Source organism: Scardinius erythrophthalmus (assembly GCF_964197995.2).
Source record: "Scardinius erythrophthalmus genome assembly, chromosome: 4".
Lineage (NCBI taxonomy): Eukaryota > Metazoa > Chordata > Actinopteri > Cypriniformes > Leuciscidae > Scardinius > Scardinius erythrophthalmus.
Genome location: NC_138224.1, coordinates 25,052,417 through 25,072,046, shown reverse-complemented (window position 1 = coordinate 25,072,046; position 19,630 = coordinate 25,052,417). Strand labels below are relative to the sequence as shown.

At 36.4% G+C, this 19,630-nt stretch overlaps 1 protein-coding gene across 12 annotated transcripts in view; it reads left to right on the top strand.

Moving 5' to 3' along the window:
• Window positions 1–19,630, top strand: part of rab3ip (RAB3A interacting protein (rabin3)) — a 56,645-nt gene that overhangs the window by 18,175 nt on the left and 18,840 nt on the right. For 4 of the 12 annotated variants that reach the window (XM_081364236.1, XM_081364234.1, XM_081364233.1 and 1 more), the window contains exons 2-7: window positions 861–965; window positions 6,399–6,669; window positions 9,612–9,789; window positions 13,102–13,197; window positions 17,838–17,915; window positions 19,285–19,488. In XM_081364236.1, the coding sequence (XP_081220362.1) occupies window positions 6,407–6,669; window positions 9,612–9,789; window positions 13,102–13,197; window positions 17,838–17,915; window positions 19,285–19,488 (819 nt within the window). In that variant the 5' untranslated portion in view covers window positions 861–965; window positions 6,399–6,406. The remainder of the gene's footprint in view (window positions 1–860; window positions 966–6,398; window positions 6,670–9,611; window positions 9,790–13,101; window positions 13,198–17,837; window positions 17,916–19,284; window positions 19,489–19,630) is intronic. The other 8 variants (XM_081364230.1, XM_081364231.1, XM_081364240.1 and 5 more) reach the window with 3 other exon arrangements.

Here is a 19,630-nt window from a genome sequence, read left to right as displayed (position 1 = left end):
TTAAACTAGGAGCACACCTCTGTGTTCAGTCTGGAGTCCTTTCTGCTTATAGTTGAATTATGTTATGAAAAGGATAGGTCATTTAGTAGATCATTTACTCACCCTCATGTCATTCCAAACCAGCAAGACTTTCACTCAACTTCGAAACACACATGATGATATTTTAATGAAATATGAGAGATTTCTATCCCTCCATTGAAAGTCGATTGCACCAAACTTTGATGCTTCAGAAAATTCATAAAGACATTGTAAAAGTGATCTATTTTGAGCGGTTTAATCCTAGCCTTCTAAAGAGACGCTTTATGAGAATTGATTTAATTTAGGCTTTTATTATTTTATATAAACAAACATTGACATACACACACATACACAGAGCACATCAAATATGAAAAATGGAATTTCAAATGTGTTTGTGTTACGCAAGCATGTTTACTTCCATTTACTATATTTGATGTGATGTGCTCTGTGTATGTGTGTTTATCAGTGTATATATAAATGAATAAAATCCTAAATTAAATTCATATAAAGCGATCGTGTCTCTTCAGAAGACTTTGATTAAAGTGCTTATGGATTACGATTGCAACGTCTTTATGAACTTTTTGGTGGAATGGACTTTAAATGAAGGGACAGAAATCTAGTTGCATTAATAATCTCGTCGTTTGAGTTTTGAAATATGTTCGAAAGTCTTATGGGTTTGGATCGATGTGAGGGTGAGTAAATAATTTTTTTGGGTGAACTGACCCTTTAATTGTGAATGTTTATTGTAATTTATAAATAATGCTCACAATTCTTCTTTTTTTCAGGGATTGACTGACCGTTCATTCATCTGTAGCTTGTGTTCTTGTTTTGTGTGTCTGTAGGTGAAATTAAATCAGGAATCAGCCGTGGTTTATGAGGAGAAAACTTTGTTCTGCTCTTCCTGCTGACTTATACTCTAAAGCTTTAAACATCATTTCATCACAATGGTACGTTCACATTTCCCTACTATCAAAATAATGTGTCCTTACAGTTTATTATCTCTTAATTTATACAACAGTTTGTTCTGGTTCTCGATTCTGATTGGCTGAGAGCCTTTTCCAGCCATGCGATATTCTACATGTATCACCACGGGAACCGTTTCACTGTTTGTATCACTCCGCTTGCAGCATTTCTCACAAAGAGTGTCATGGCGGACAAGCAAAATGATTTTGTATAAATATCATAATTTCAGCTAGATGCAGGTAATGCACTCGCTTAAAGGTATAGCGGAGGATTTTCTTTTTCCGGGTGGATCATCAAGACTATTGGTCCTCCTAAGTGTCAATCATTCTGGTGATATGTTTACGTAAGGCCGTCGTACGTGCTCGTGCACACGATTCACACGCTCAAAACACAGGTTGGGCTTCCCACTGATGCCTCAGTCGCGAAGTTTCTACTTGACAGGTAAAGTTTGGCATGCTATTTGGAGAAATCCATTTAAAATCACTGCTAGTAAAAGTTAATGTAAGCTATGATTAGCTCGTGCATGCTCTCTCGTGCACACGTTTAATAGGCGTTACCTCTCGGGAGTAGGTAGTGTTGCGCATGTGCATTTTTTCAAAAAGTGGAGAGGGCGGTTCTTTTCTAAAATTCGGGAAAATCCTCCGCTATACCTTTAATTGATCTCTCTCTCATAATACTCTTCTCAACATAATACAATAAGTAAGCAATAAGGTACTCAAGGCTGTGCTGTACTGTGAATAAGTTGTTACGTTGCAAACCCTTCAGCCGTAACTTATTCACGATACAGCACTAGTCTCGAGTAGCTTATTGCTTTTATAAAATTGTTACCACACAGTACAAATATTAAAGCCAAAAAATAGGTTTCAATGCAACTTTCTTGAAGTAAAATCACTAAATGCCTTCCTTCCGCTGGAAAAAAATAGTCCCTGACCGTGAACAGCAACAACGTTCCTAGGTGTAATAAACGTTCCTAGGCGTCATCTCATGGAGCTTGAATAAAAACAGTCTAGGAACCGTTTTGCAAAAACACATTTATGTGTCCAGGTGTAAATGGAATAGTTTTGATAAATCAGATAGCTATCTGATCTGAGAAAACGCATAGTGTCCAGGTGGCCTGTTCCCAGTTGCATAAAGCACCTTAAGTTTTTCCTGTAAGTATGATACTTAAGGGGCGATTTCCCCTTACCTAAGAGAATAACTTAAGGGTGTTGCATATAATCTCTTAAACGGTTCTCTTAGGTAAGGGAAACATTTAAGTGTTTCACGACAGCGATCCTGGATTCACGTTATAAAAGTCTGTTGTTGCCATAGATACGCAAAACACTAACACTAGCAATTTCGCAGTTTCGTCAAATAAAGTAGGCTAGGATATCGGAATGGATAAAGAAAATTAAAAACTAATTGTACATTTATTGAATGGTAGCCTTTTCTGTTTACGACTGGTCTTCGTGTGTTTGGGGCGCCTGTATTCTGATATGTGTGCCGTCAATAACACCACATATGCGAGGAAAACCTGCTTTCTGAAAAAAAATGGTTTGAATGACCTCCTGGTCATGACGGGATGGAAACTTGACCGTTGCGTTTAACCTGTTAAGCTGCAACCCCACTTTTGAAAAATCCCAAGAAATGACATACCCAAACTGAAACAGATACAGTTCATGAACCCTTTGTACTAAAAGCACAAGTATGATCTCATTTGAAAGCTGACACCTGGCAGTTTATTGTAATGTAGAATTAATTATTGTCATAATGACAAAAATTGTTATAAATAGCTTCAAAGTTTTGTAAAGTTATTAGAAATTATTTTTTATGAAACATCCTCATGAAAATAAAATTGAAGTTGGCACTGGAGCAATCTAGAAATGCACTACAGCTAATGCCACATGTCTAAACATTTTATGTTTAAAATCTTAAGATAATAAGTCCAAAACTCTGTATTTAGTGAAATGTTTTTCAAGACCATGTCATGTGACTTTATTTTGATTTGATGCTAAAATGCTACTGATATTTATTGTCATCTTCTAACCATCTATCCAGTATATTGTCTTTATTGTTTTGTGGTGCAAACGATCCCCATTCAGTCTCAGTCTCCCCCTGCACACATTCACACCTCTCCAGCCTGGTTATGGCTGTAAATATGCATTTCTTTTGTCTGCATTATAGTTACTAACGACTGGCTATTCACAGGCTATTCATATGGTTTCAGTCACTAATTTCTTTTCTCAAAGTTCACCCTTACATTCTAAACTGTTTTAAATGCATTTCTTGAATAAAGAAACATTTCAGTAAGCATTCAAAAAATAATAAAAATATAACTTCTAGGTGGCAGGTGCACCTAGGGCTAGCTAGCATGTTAGCTTAGCACACCATCAATACACGACAATTTATGAGATTAAAACCATGTTTGTGCTTATAAACTTACTTTATAAAGCAAATCGAGTATTTTAAATAATTTTCTGTGATCTAATTTGGCTTCAGATAAAAAAATCAGACAGAAAATATACTATTGTATACTGTTCTGCACAATGATAGTCTATATAGATTAGCATTACATTATAAATATAATCTATTATTATGGAAATACCTGGCATGGATTGAAAAACACAGGTAACTCAAATATCATAGCAAACATGTTTATTGTCTTCAAAACGACTGTATCTCCATGTTTCAGCCATAGTTACAGCGCGATCTCTTGTTAGCTGTGTGTGTGTTCGAGGCTTCCTGGATTGTCACATGATTATGGCACTTCTTCATGTTCTAATACTGTGCACAGGGCGGCGAGGGCGCCCTCAGGCTATTGGTATGAATTGAAAACACATTAACAGAGTATACAAACGCTCATAATGATTACATCGACACATTTGGGTATAAATTCAATAAATATTATCCCTGTCTATAGAAATCTGATGTAAACCTATGAGAATATATCAATATTTCTCCAAATCTGCACATTTTTTAGCTAAAAGCCCGGAAGGACGTTGTTTTGTGTATCGCTGTCATGACGACGGCACGGGAGTTTTTTTATGAATGAAAGCGGCTGACGCGCATAATTCATATCAAAGGTATCGACTCATTTTTTCATTTCATAACTCCTGACACAAATTAAGAAATAACTGTCGCTATAAGTTTCTCAGAATACAATAGTGGTCAAATTCTGAAACTTGAGTCGTATATCTTTGTAATGATGTATAGTTTGTCAAGGTATAACATTAAATCTGATAGTAACTTTGAACTATTTATAAAAAAAAAACGCTTCAGTGCGCCCGCGCTCTGGCAACGGTTAACAGGTTAAATGACGGGAAAGAGCCCCCGCAACCCGGTGAACCACTCTTCTGACAGACGATTTATGCACGTGGAAAACATCTCCTACTACCGTCTAAAAACCGCAGTGCTATAAGCAGTTGTAACACCGCAGGTAAAGAGTGGTTGCGATGTGTGACATGGTCAAGGTTAGTTAGCGATGTCAAATATTGCGCGTCGATCAAATCGGTATTCTTGCAACAATTTTTCATCGCTAAGATGGTCCAAAGGGTTCTCCCTATCCCTAAAAATTCTTCTTGGCACATAATGATCTTCAGCTGGTTCCATAAATTCAGCAGTGTCGTCTTATTTTTGTCCGCCTTACTCTTAAAGGGCACCTATTATGCCCCTTTTTAGAAGATGTAATATTGGTCTTGGGTGTCCCCAGAATGCATTTGTGAAGTTTCAGCACAAAATACGCCACAGTTAATTTATTATAACCATTTGAAAATGTCATTTTTGGGGCCTGTTTTAAAAAGAGCTGTTTTGTGTGTACCACTTTAAATGTAAATGAGCTGCATATCCCCGCCCTGCTGCTGGACCCAGATGATGAAGAGACTCCGGCACAGAATAAACACGAATGAGAATGGACTAAACGTCTCGGAATGGTTATTTGATACCTTTCTGTACAAAGTTTTAATCGCGTCCCTTTTGCCATTATGGATGTGCAACACACACACACACACACACACACACACACACGAACTGTGATAACGTTTGCGCAATTTTTTGAAACTACACACACACACACTACTGTTAAGTACAAACAATTTTTTTTATTTTTTTAAATTTTTTTACACTTCATTACCGGCTGTCGTCGAAACAATGGCGATGGTGTGCAGAACAGATCACCGAGGGCGGGGTCTATGCCAAAACCAGATGTCAATCAAATCACGTCGGTGGGGCTTAGCTCATTTCTACGTCACAATGAGGAAAATCTAGAACAGGGTGTTCTGAGACAGTGCTTATGATTTATTGAGATAGTAAAAAAACTACTGGGTGGATTTTTATCATTCTAGGGTGGTTTTGCTCACACACTGCCAACACACATTTATGTTCAAACACCATGTAAAAGTGAATTTTGCATAATAGGTGCCCTTTAAGGTTACGATTTCCAAACCTTAAGTTATACTTAGGGAAATGACCGTTAAGGGGTTTTATGCAACACTTAACGCTTTTTAAGGGATTTTCTAAGTGTTTATGACGTTTCACTTAAAGAAACCCTTAAGTAACACTTAAGGTTTTTTTTCTGCAACACCCTTAGGTTTAAGGGAAACATAAGGGAGAACTTAAGGGAAAATTACACTTAAGGTGCTTTATGCAACCGGCACTGATGTTTATACTTGTGCGCTGGTGTGTGCGTCGAGCCGGCAAGTGTTTGTGTGGGGGGACTGTGTGGTAGAGTGAGGGAGAAGTGAGAGAGTGACGGCGATTAGCTTTGGAGTGAGTAGCGACTCTAGAGTCATATTGAGAGAAACAAAGTGTCTCCCCTGTTCTTTCTGACCACTGTGGGAAATCTGTAGCATGAAAAGTTAACCCTCTCCAAGCAACGTGTATTTTTCGAGAGGTACATGTCGGACGGGACGCATCATAAACAAAATATCGCATAATTATCGCGAGACTTTCGATATAATATCGAGCAACATGATATCGCGATAACGATATTGAGTCGATATATCGTGCACCCCTAGTTAAAATGCGTAATGAGTCTGGAATGAGTTCTCGGTTCCCCTCTTTTCAGTGTAACTGCACGTCAAACCAGACTTTGTTTACGAGTCCTTCAGGTGTGTTTGGATTAAGTGCATCAGACAGTTAAATGGTGCTGTAATCTTTAGCAGAAATCGGTGTGTTAATGCATTAACTAACAATGAGAAGTATATTTTTACAGCATTCATTAACCTTTGTTTACATTCATATTAGTTCACAGATGCAGATGCATCTTTTGACCTTAAAAATGTTTTCAAGGCTAGTTGGCTACTAGCACAGACTAGCCAGTTTTAAAATATATGCAATTTTGCGAATCCTAATGAGATGGTTTTGGTTATAGACATTGGATTTTGCTTTGGATTATGTGGTCTAGGAATTGAACTACCTGTCCTCTTCTGATGTTTTGACAGAGTATTGTATGAAGATATTTGTGGCTATGGCCAGTGAACCGCTCGAAGGTTTCCATGAGGTGAACCTGGCGTCACCCACTACCCCAGATCTTCATGGCGTTATCGCCCCGAGTCCACCAAAGCACAACGCTCCTCCTAGCACACTGTACCGAACACACTCGCTGTCCTCCGGTCAGAACGCACCCAACGCTCTCCGAGCCGACCAGCTGCCCACCCAGCCCGTGTATTCAGCCCCGCGACACCTGGGCACAGAGGACGCCCTCAATGGCAGGTAAGACTTGAACATGGGACAGCAGGTACAGAACCGAACACAGAGTCTACAGCAGAAGCTCCAGTCAGTTTATTTCCTCTGCAAATTAATTTGTATATATGTTTTTTTTATATACAGTATGTTTGCCTAGCCTTGCATTTATTTGTACAAACATTTTGGCTATACTGTTAAATTTAAGAGCATTAAACGCATTTAAATAATCTCAGTTAATGAGACAGTTCACACCCAAAAATTACAAATCTGTCATCATTTTGTCGTTCCAAACCTGTAAGAATTCCTTTCTTCTGTGGAACATAAAAGAAGATATTTTAAGAAATGTATTTTTTCATATAATGGAAGTCAATGGTCACCAAAATGGTTTGGTTACCAACATTCTTTAAAATATCTTCTTTTATGTTTCACAAAAGAAAGAACGTCATACAGGTTTGTAACGGCATGAGGGGGAGTAAATGATGACAGTAATTTTATTTTGGGGAGAACTGTCTACAGTTCTATATACAGATAAACTGAAATTACATGGAAACTACAGAACAAAAAAATAATAAAAAGCTAGAACTTAAAATGGCAATAATAACTAAATTAAAAATGACAAATTATAAAAACCCTTGATATTGGTGCTTGTATCCGCAGATCAAATTATTGTCATTTTGAAATACAGTAATGCAGATTTGAATCCTGCCACCAACTGTGTCCCAGTTCTGTTTCCTGTCCCTCTATATTTATCAAAAGCCAAAAATAGTACAAAAAAATAAGTATTTTGTATTACTTTGAGGAGATGCCATCAAAAGCGTATAATCACAAGCTGAAGTATGCAAATATGTTGTATGTACCTGAATGTTTTATGCGTGCATGCACAACCAAAATTGAGAATTCTTTTTTTTTTTTATGGAATTTTGCCATATTTATTATAAATGATTTATCTGTGCACATCCTTTTTTTTTAATTCATGTGCCCTTGTAATCTTTAATTAAAATAACCTCCCTCTTGCAGTGACATCTCTGATGATGTGTTTACTGAGGTGAGGGTGGGACAACCTGTCACTTTCATGACATCACAGCAATAACAAACCACAAACCATCCAATGAATCCCCCATGGACAAAATCAAGTCCTGGACAACATTTTTTCTTGTTTGAGAAGCTGTTTCACTATACATCACAAAAGGGAAGAAAACAATATCACAACTTCCATTTCATGCTGACTTTAAAGTCAACATGAAATCAAAATGGATAATTCATACTTTTTAATAAAAAGTTGTAGTGTTAATTATGAATGACTTATTAGTGTACAATATATTTAAAAAAAAAATGTATTTTAAGGCTGTAAGTAACGATTATTTTGATAATCGATTAATCTGTCAATAATTTGTTTGATGAATCGGATGAGAAAAAAAAAATATATATATATATATATATAAAAAATAATTTTTAATCCATTATTTTAAACAATATTATTTCATAGGGCTGGGACGATACACCTATCTCCCGATTCGATGCTATCACGATACTTGGGTGCCGATTAGGGCTGGGCGATATATATATAAAAAAAATCTCGATATTGTCAAAATGTTTACGATATTCTATATATATCTCGATATGTTTGCATTTTCTTTAAAAAAAAAAAAAAACATGATTTTCTTTTGCCCCTATTTAAAAACAACAAAAACAATTTAGATAGAACAGCTATTGTTACAAAGTAAGTACAAAATGTTTAGTGCAAATTTGAGCTGTTAAAAAAAAAATCTGTGATCACTTCCTGCTTTTGATTAAATGAACACATGTAAATGTAACTGAAGTAGAGCAAAACAAGTACAGAAAGTGTAATCTGCGATGATCTCCCCGGTGTGTTCATTTGGAAAGTAACTGGCTTGCAGACAAGCCGATTTCAGCTCCCAGCCATCAATAAAATGAATGGTAGGACTGATGTAGGGTTCGCAGGTTTGGCTCGTCAATAGATCGGAAGTTGTCGCGAAGTGAGTTATCTAAGAAAGCTGCTGTGACAGCTGTTTGACAACTTTAAAATACAATTTTGGGAGCGCATATTTACAGCAAGGCAAATTGTATCTGGGGTCGATTTCCTTTAGCAGCCGTTTGAAGCCAAGTTTTTCCATGGTACTGACAGTATCATATCTTTGGCTATGTGAAACGTGACCGCCGATGATAAAGACACAAAAGCTGTGTTTATGTTTAATTCAATGTCATTACGGTTACTTTCCCTGTGTTGCATACATGTGAGCAGCTTTCTCTACTGTGAACGAGATTATAATGTTATTTCCCGATGCTGCTGTACAGATCAAACGTTAAATCTGAAGTACACATACAGTATATTTCTCTCAATTGTTCAGTTTCCTAAACTTTATATCTTAGCGCTGCAGTATGGGGTACTTCAGTACTTCAATATGTCATACTCCAGGATTCCCCTGCCGTCAGGACATATAAAACGCTTAACATAGCTTAATGGACTAAATACAGTGATATAAAAAAACAAACTCACACCTTATTGGGGATGTAGGCTATACTATATAGGCTACAGACCAGCAGATGGACTCAGACTATGAACGTAACGTGCAAAGTTTCACGCTAAGGGTTTCACAGTGATATACTAGCATAAAGTTGGCTTGATATTTGCAAATTTAGGGACCGTCTCTAAAGTTACATATGACTTTGGTATACACGTTTCTAACTTCAATAGCATTTAAAGAATAAAAACTTAAAACTTTTTTTAATTAAACGGCACACACATCTGTCAAAGCACGACAGGGCAAGACGCAGTAAACGCTTATGCTTTTGTTTGAAGCTCTTATAAATATAAAGCATGTTCATGTTTCGGTCAGCTTGGATCATGTACCTTTCCCGCAGCTACTCACTCTGTGCATTCCGCTATTTTCCGTATGCGAAGTTTTGAAACCAAAGTTTTGAAACCAAATTGATATTTGTCTCCACAGTGGAAATGATCCTTCAGCCACTGTGGATGTGGTGGATGGCAACGTCCTGTTGGCTGATGGAGAGGAGGTTCTGGGCCTGAGCACAGACAGTCTGTCCCGTCTCAGAAGTCCCTCAGTTATGGAGGTCAGAGAGAAAGGCTACGAGAAGCTAAAGGAGGAGCTCACCAAAGCACAACGGGTGAGAACCTTAACAAACGTCATTCACACTCACTGATCTACACTTACATTTATTAATTTAGCAGATGCATTATGCAAAATTACCTACAAATGATCAACATCATAAGCAATTTTTCATACTCTGAAGAGATAAACTATATTGCCAAAAGTATTGGGACACCCCTCCAAATCTTTGAATTCTGGTGTTCCAATCACTTCCATGGCCACAGTTGTATAAAATCAAGCACATAGGCACACAGACTGATTCTACAAACATTTGTGAAAGAATGGGTCGCTCTCAGGAGCTCAGTGAATTCAAGCGTGGCACTGTGATAAGTTTCCACCTGAATTGTGAACAACAGCAACTCAGCCACGAAGTGGTAGGCCACGTAAAATCACAGAGCGGGGTCAGCGCATGCACAGAAGTCGGCACCTTCCTGCAGAGTCAGTAGCTACAGACCTCGAAACTTCTTGTGGCCTTCAGATTGGCTCAAGAACAGTGCGTTGAGAGGAATGGAATGGGTTTCCATGGCCGAGCAGCTGCATCCAAGCCTTACACCACCAAGTGCAATGCAAAGTGTCGGATGCAGTGGTGTAAAGCACACCACCACTGGACTCTAGAGCAGTGGAGACGTGTTCTCTGGAGTGACGAATCACGCTTCTCTGTCTGGCAATCCGATGGACGAGTCTGGGTTTGGCGTTTGCCAGGAGAACGGTACTTGCCTGACTGCATTGTGCCAAGTGTAAAGTTTGGTGGAGGGGGATTATGGTGTGGGTTTGTTTTTCAGGGGTTTGGCTTGGCCCCTTAGTTCCAGTGAAAGGAACTTTTAATGCTTCAGCACACCAAGACATTTTGGACAATTTCATGCTCCCAATTTTGTGGGAACAGTTTGGGGATGAACCCCTTCCTGTTCCACATGACTGCGCACCAGTGCACAAAGCAAGGTCCATAAAACATGGATGAGTGAGTTTGGTGTGGAGGAACTTGACTGGCCTGGACAGAGTCCTGTCCTTAACCCAATAGAACACATTTGGGATGAATTAGAGCGGAGACTACGAGCTAGGCCTTCTCCTCCAACATCAGTGCCTGACCTCACAAATGCGCTTCTAGAAGAATGGTCAAAAAATTCCATAAACACACTCCTAAACCTTGTGTAAAGCGTTCCCAGCAGAGTTGAAGCTGTTAGAGCTGCAAAGGGTGGGCCAACTCCATATTAAACCCTACGGATTAAGATTGGGATGCCATTAAAGTTCATGTGCATGTAAAGGCAGACATCCCAAAACCTTTGGCAATGTAGTGTATCTTGTGTCACGTGTTGTGTCTGGTTAAGACACAATGAAATTCACAGAGTCTTTAAAAATCTACTTCCTCTCAAACAGTCATTCTCCCGTAGTCACTGTGCTCTGGTTAGAGTGTCCCTATTATATATTTTTGAATATTACCTTTCATGTAGCGTGTAATATAGCTGTTCGTGAATGTAAAAGGTCTGCAAAGTTTCAAAGATTAAAGTGCACAATAAATTGAGTTGCTAGTAATTCCAGTCTTTGTTCTTGCTTGATTCCTCATAGGTCTGTAACAAAATTTGCACAATGCCCAAATATAGTTACCTATATGTGGGCATGTTTGACCTGCCCTCAAACACTGTAGTTGTAGCTGAAGCCTGGGAGAGTTTGGTTCATGTTGTCAATTAGGGGTGTGCAATATATATCGTCTGCGATAACATCGTAATTGTTGTTTTAAAGATGTGCGATTTGACATTATCAAATGTTTTTTTCCCTTTGAATCACCCATTTGAATGAATCGGTTCAATCTCAATGATTCGCTCATTAACAGTGACTTGCTGCCACCTACTGGCGGTTTCAATTTCACAAATTTTAAAGTATCTTTTCTTGTTTTAAATAATTTTAAATATCAGTATTCAATATTGCAAAGATGAATTTTGTTGATACTGATTTCATTTGATTGGTAACAGCCCTATTGTGTCTTATTTTTATATTTGAATTTGATTAAATGTATGAAATTGGCATGCATATAATTAGGTTTAAAAATGGCTTTATAAAGGTAAAAATGCCCATATTAGGTAAATATCAATTGAAACACATGACAGAAAAAATTATTTCTGTCACTGATGTGAATTGATCGCCACACAGAGTATGAAGAATATCAAAAACTTTAAGAGTCCGCTGTCCACGATAGTCCTAAACCTGCCAAAGTACCAACACAATAAACACACTCAGCAAAATATTGTCTTATAATCGTTATCGAGAAAATCCCAGAAAATATTGAGATATCATTTTTGTCAATATCGCACACCCCTATTGTCAACATGTCGAGAAGATGCTGTCTCCTGTGCAGCGAAAAGCAAATCTAATTTGCATGCACTTCCAAAAAATGAGGACCAATGGCATCGTTACTGTTCTTATCACTGTGTATCAAGTGCTGAGTTCAGCGTGAGTTCTGCATGTCCACGAATCCTTTCATTATAACCAACAAACTTTAAAAACAATGTCAATAAGAGATTCATTGCAAAGTGTAGACGGCTTCATTGATTATAGCGGGATTTTTTTGCAAGAGTGCAGCTTTGTGTACCTCTATTGCTCGAGAGTGTTTAGAAAACATACATAAAACCGTCATTTACCAAAAAAGTATTTACTTTCTGTTTGTGATGCAGCTGCTGCCAGATTCAACACGGTTGGCTGCTTCCTCTTTCAACAAAAGTTTTTTGCGAACTCTCCATTACACTGTGCCTCGTTTACAAAATGAAATACTAAGAACAAAAATGTAATCCGCCGATGCAATCCAGGACGCCATTAAAATAAACCATTCACTTGTTTCCGACGCTGGGATCTTTCTGAAGGCAGTAGAGTATTTTGAATTAGCTGTTATTTTTATATTTTCAGTTTTTATTTTATTTTAATTTTGTTTATATTTTTTATAATTTTTGTTAAGTGCTTTTGTCTTTTTTATATATATTTCTATATCACTTCAATATCACTTATTTTTATTTCAGTTTTAGTTTATTTTAGTGCTTCAACTTGTAATTTATTTCAGTTAGTTTCAAGTTTCAAATATATATATATTCAGCTTTATTTCAATTAACAAAAAATATTTGTAATAATTTCAGTTACATATGCTACTGTCAGTAAAATATTTGTTCAAAAATAAACTTTTTTTTTTTTTTTGGTAAATAATACTGTAGCGTGTGTATGCTGAATCATCCACCCTTTTATATTGATGCCATGGGCTAAATGAGAGAATGAGCCATACATTCCCTGTTTTTTTGTTCTGTTTATCATTTGTGTGTTCTGTTCATGTCATTGCATGTGTCTGAAGGATCTTAAGTTAAAAGACGAGGAGTGTGAGAGGCTTTCAAAAGTGAGAGACCAGCTGGGACAGGAGCTGGAGGAACTCACTGCTAGCCTTTTTGAGGTTTGTTTGCCAAATGACGGAGCAGATCTGTGTGTGTCTGTGAGCACTTGATCGTCTGGAGTTACTCTGAACATTCAGCACTATGATGGGTCAACTCAAATGATTCAAGACAGACCTAAAACACTAATTGACACATCTGTGTATCAGACTCTGTCCACACTATATATACTAGATATATTGCACCATTTGTAAAGTGGGTAAATTTGACATATTTAATGTATAAAGTTAAACAGTAAGAATAAAATGATTTTTTCCACTTAGTTTTTTTATTTATAAATAAACACCTATAATAGGTATAATAGACACCTATTTAACAATTCATAGTTATCAGTTATACTGTATATCCCGAAATATACACTACCATTCGAAAGTTTCTGTTAATAGATGATCCTTCAGAAATTATTCTAAAATGTTGATTTGCTGCTCAAAAAACCTTTATCATTATCAATGTTTAAAACAATTGTTAAAAACAGCATTTATTCGAAATAGAAATCTTTTAGAAATAATAATCTTTATTGTCACTTTTGATCGATTTAATGCATCTTTGCTGACTAAACGTATTAATTTCTTTCAAATACTGACCCCAAATTTTTGACTGGTAATGTATATTTATTAAAAGTCACATGATTGTCACATGAAGACTTTCTTGAACATTTGAGTGTTGATCAGATCACAAACCAGATATCTAAATCTGTTGCCATTCATATATATATATATATATATATATATATATATATATATATATATATATATATATATATATATATATATATATATATTGCCATCAGATATAAATACCAATATATAATTCAATATATCGCCCATGTCAATTCACCTCAATTTATATAACGCTTTATACAATACAGATTGTTTCAAAGCAGCTTTACAGTGATAACAGGAAAATGATTCAATGATACAAACAGAGTTCAATTCTGCTCTAAAGCAGCTCTAAAAAGAGTGTCATTGTTCAGCTGAAATCAGCTCAGTGTTGATTCAGTTCCATTTTTTTGTATTTTGTATTTATTAGATTAATTTCAGACATGTTAACAAGTTCATACACTTTGTTTCTATCATATATAGCCAGTCTTTAACTCACACAAGAAATTGAGCACATATACACATATGTGCATAGAAACCCACATCCATATCCATATGTACCTACATATATATATCCACACCTACCCCCATATACGTGCATACATACATACCCATATACATACACCCATATACAGGTACATAAACATACCTACATATACAAACGCTTACATATATACACAAATGCATGCATATAAACACAACCACATATACACTAACACTCTGTAACATGTCTGAAAAGGGGTTGGAAGAAGTAAAACCTTATTTAATCCTACCCCTTCTCCAGTATTCAAAACTTACATTTGCTATAATCATCCTCTTTCCAAAGTCTTCTAATCTACGGGAAAAAAATTATAATAAATAAATAAAGAAAAAAAGAAAAGAAAAGAAAATGAATATAACCGTATATCAATAGAGAAGTAATCTAATATTATTCTTGTAGTAAATTCTAGAGCCTTGACTTCAAATCCTTATTCACATCCCCCTACCATACCCACATACATCGTACGAGACATCAATTCACCTCTGGCTTTCATCTCGGTACTTCACAAAAATCATCAGTCTAAACCTCTTTTTAAACAAATTCAATAACTGTGTAATATGAAATATGAAAAAATATGAAATGAGTTAGATTCAGCTATAAAGCAGCTCTGGAAAAAACTGTGATGTCATTGTTCAGCTCAGTTTAGTTCTCATCCTATAGTTTCAGCTCAGTCAATTCAATAATATTGCTGAATATTAAGTCACCAACTAAGGAAGCCAAAGGTGCTATATTTGTGTACTGATAAACATCTTAAAATAAGTCAAAAACATCATTTCCAGACAGTTGTGACAGGGAACTTTTAAAAGACTAGAATAGCAAGCGCCCCATAAATTACATCATCCATAAAAACACACCCATTGAATATGCCTCTGCGACGTGTGTGTGCTATCAGGGTTGTAAAGCAGTTCACATCAAATCTTTCATCAGTATTCAGCTCTTGACTATCTTTCGTAGCAAACCCAGAAATTGACATTAAGATTGTTATCTGGCTGAAACTATTGCAACATGTTTTATTGCATCATTTGCTTTTAGGGTGCCATTAAAACTGTATGGAGTATGGCAGATGTTAGACGACTACTTCACATTGCTTTAACTGAATAAACTCAATTATAAACATGTTTTTTTATCATAAATGTACGAGGAATAATTTTGAGTAAAACTTGATTTTTCTAAATAGGATTGGGTTGAAAATATTGATTTCCCATATATAATTAGGGTTGTAACGGTACATGTATTCGTCTCGAACGATCACGGTACGGATGTAACGGTTCGGTGAATACAGTCAGATGATGAATATAGTCAGTCACAGGGGAGCCACACTCCAATCCAGAAGGGGGTGCGCGTGGTAATGCAACACTGTTTGCTAACCACCACAACAGGAAAAAGCAGAAGAAGAACAGCGCATATGCGCTTGAAAACAAGTCCTCTAGATATTGCGCACGCGTCAAGTGCGTTTTTCTGTGCTCACGGACAAAGGAGTATACTTTGACAAACTGTCATTTGCACTACTCTTCTAAACCTAGCATTGTGGATTTGTTGCTTTTTCCAGTAACTCTTTAGTTTAGGATCCAATTCTCACTATTAACTTATTAGAATGCATATTACTAGGATAAAGGCTGTTTATTAGTATTTTTTTTAATAGTACACATTAACCCTCTGGGGTTGGCAAACACGCTGGCGGTAATAGTGGCTGTAAACCGCAAAAAGACTTTAAATTTGAAACGCGTTTCTGTGTGTGAATGAATGAACGGCACAAATGCGCTGTTGTTTACAGGCACTTACATTAGTAAACATGTTATTTTTACATGAACACATCTACTATTTTAGCTTTTACCAAACCATATTGCTATACTGAGATGAGTAAAAATCGACTGAAATATGTTGAAATAAAATGTGTTTGTATAAGCAACGTATTAAACTGCAAATTAACATTTATATGCCCTAATATATCATAAAAACTATGTTAGAGACGAAATATGAAAGGCAACATTTCGTTGACTAGTTTTGGATAGATTATAAAGTTTTTACTGCAAAATAGACTACTGCCGCATCAAATAAGCTTTTGTTCGCCAATTTCTGCTCATGTTAAATATATAGTATGTTTTGTCAAAAATAAAGTCATCAACTAAGATGTTATTATAGTGTTTGTTCCAATGTAGGCTATATCAAACTAATGAATCCTTAACTTTGAAATACGTATGATAAAATGTATACTTTTTAAAAAGAAAGATTACACTTGAAATATTGTTAAAATTGTAATTGTTGATTTACATGTGAAAAGTTTTTAATAAAATAACAAAAATATATTTACAAGGTAGATGTAAACAAAATCTTAATAGGTCAATATAAGTGTACTAAAAATGTGCTTTTACCTTTAATTTATATTTGGATTATATTGTTATATTGTTTTATGTGAAGGATTAGGGAGGATGATTTTCAGATCATTTTGAAGCAAAAACTCTTGGCGAAAAGTCTTGTGGACACATATTTAGTATGTGTTTTGTGGCCTTATTTCAGAAACTTTTTTTTTTTTTTAATAACCACGCATAAACATTATTCTCTCAAAAATACAAACATGTACATTCATGTTGCTCACATATTATGGTAGCCCTGTTTGTGCTAAAGAAATAGAGTGTAATTACACATTTGCCATTAATATGTTTATAAGCAACTGAAAAAAGCACAAATGTCAGGCATGTCAAAACATCTCAAGGACCCTAAAAACACCTTAGACCCCAGAGGGTTAATGTCCATATTCTACATCCCTTAATCCTTCCCAATACCTAAACTTAACAACCTTACTAACTAATAAGCAGTAATTAGGGGTTTATTGAGGCAAAAGTCATTGTTTATAGGTAGTTAATAGTAAGAAATTGACCCCTAAGCTAAAGTGTGACCATTTTTCCTATTCTCCTAACTCGTATCTAACCATGACCCCAAAACCGAGGTACGTACCGAACCGTGACATCTGTGTACCTTTACACCCCTATATATTTCCAAATTAATTTGTTTCATATTTCCAAATTAATTTGTATCAAATCGAGATCACATTGAATTGAAAACTTGTGAATCGGAATAAAACACATTGTATATTGTGATACCCAGCCTTATTTCTAAAGTTATTTGAGAATCTTACTGATTTGAACAAGTGTCCAACTCCAAACACTTTAAATGAAGTTCATCTAATTATGTGGACAGGGTCAACATATGACATGCCTACATTATGTAGGTCTTTTTACCATATAAATACAGATGTGCTGAGTGATTAGGTAACCTGCTCTGAAGTCTCACTTCCTCTCCTCTGTTTTGCATTTCATACTTTCCTCATACTTTTCCTTTTTCATGTCTTTCTGTTTTCCTTTGTTTGTTTCTGCTAGTCAAAGTCCTTGAGTGTCCTCGTCCTCTAGCGCTGCTCTGCGAGGTGCCTCTGATCTGGTCTGTTGTGTTAGAGGTATTTTACAGACGAGTTTGAGTTCGATCTGATCTGTGACATTCTCAACAGGAGGCTCATAAGATGGTGCACGAGGCAAACCTGAAGCAGGCCACTGCGGAGAAACAGCTGAAGGAGGCGCTGGGAAAGGTGAGTTATGCTGACATGTCAACATGACTACAAATCATTGAGCTAAATCAAAAAATACAGTGAGCTCAGAGAAGAAACAAAGCTAATCAACATCTCACTAAATTGGTAAAATTGGTCACAAAAAATGTCTCACAGTATGACTGAACTTAGGGTACATTTACACGACAACGATATGCTTAAAACTGAGAAGTTTTTCCTTTGAGTTTTCCACGTACAGACAACACAATTGTCAAAACGATCCCCATTCACACGGATCCGCGGAAACAACAAAAAATGCCGTATTCTGCTGCCAGGCCATTAGATGGTGATGAAACACTATAGACTGAACATGTAATACGCATGTGCATGACGTTTTGTTGTTTACATGGAGACCGTTTTCAAAAACGTGCACTTTGAAACTTCTTTTCAATAGTTTGCGTTTTCAGGCACCCAAAACGGCGTTTTCGTGTAAACAAACGGCCAAAACGCATAAAAAGTTTTACGTTTTTAGTTGAAAACGGTGTCGTGTAAATAGCCCCATAAACTGCAGTTATTGATCTCTAATGTTCTCTAGCATTAAAGGTGGGCCTTATGACCAAAACCTAATATCACTCTGATTTTAAAAGTTATAAATTTAACAGTAACAGTATATTTTAAAATGTAGTTATTGTTGCTGTAAATTTAACCCCAAAATCTTGTATATTACATTGGTCATATAGTAATGTCTATTTTTCCATAATCTGGTGACGTGCATATTTAAAAAAATATATCACAGTGAATTTAAGGTGACTCATATGCAATGATTAAGTGCGAAATCAGCTTCACATTTGGAAACACTTGAGTTTGAAATAGACGTTATAAACGTTATAAATATGACTAGATGAGCCATGGGTAAAACCCATACACCTCTGCTCAGTGTGACGCTCTGAGCAGGGTTAAAAATGAATGTTTGTCATGTACCAAATGAGAGTGAAAGGATGCTTTGGTGGGTAAATGAAGCTGAGGTAAATATAACAAAAATGACATGAGTGAATCAAATAAGATTGAAACAATCCACTTGGAAAATCTAGGTAGGAAGGACACTAGAGGGTTTTTATTAATGGCTAAATAATGGAAAAAATAAAAAAAGATAAATATGAGGAACTACAACACAAAAAAACATAGCAATTCACTCTTTTCATGCATTTTGTTCAGCATCTTGCTCATGACCCTGTTCTAAAAACACGGCGCTTGAGTTAAAAGAAAATGCTTTTTTCATTCCATTACCCTGCATTGCACATTTTTAAATGCAAAACATGTTTTTGTGAGATGTGATATTTTATAAATACCTGAACTTAAACCCCTCTTAAGTTTGTAATCTGAGAAGACCTTCTCTTTCTCCTGGGTTCAGATCGACGTTCTGCAGGCTGAGGTGGCTGCTCTGAAGACTCTGGTCCTGTCAACCTCTCCCACATCCCCCTGTAGGGAAATGCCCCCCGGACCCAAGGCCCCCTTTAAGAAAGGCCACGGTCGCAACAAGAGCACGAGCAGCGCCATGATGGGCAGCCAGCAGGAGGTTGCGGTAACGCAGCCCATTGTACGTGAGTGTAAAGAGGTTTGTATCTGCTTGTGTACGTTTGTGTGAGTATCCAAAGACATTTTCCATATATCCCTGGGGTTTGTTCTGTGTCAACCACAATGTCTTATTAATCACAAGCATCAACATGTATTTTTATCTTTCGAGTTGATATGTAATG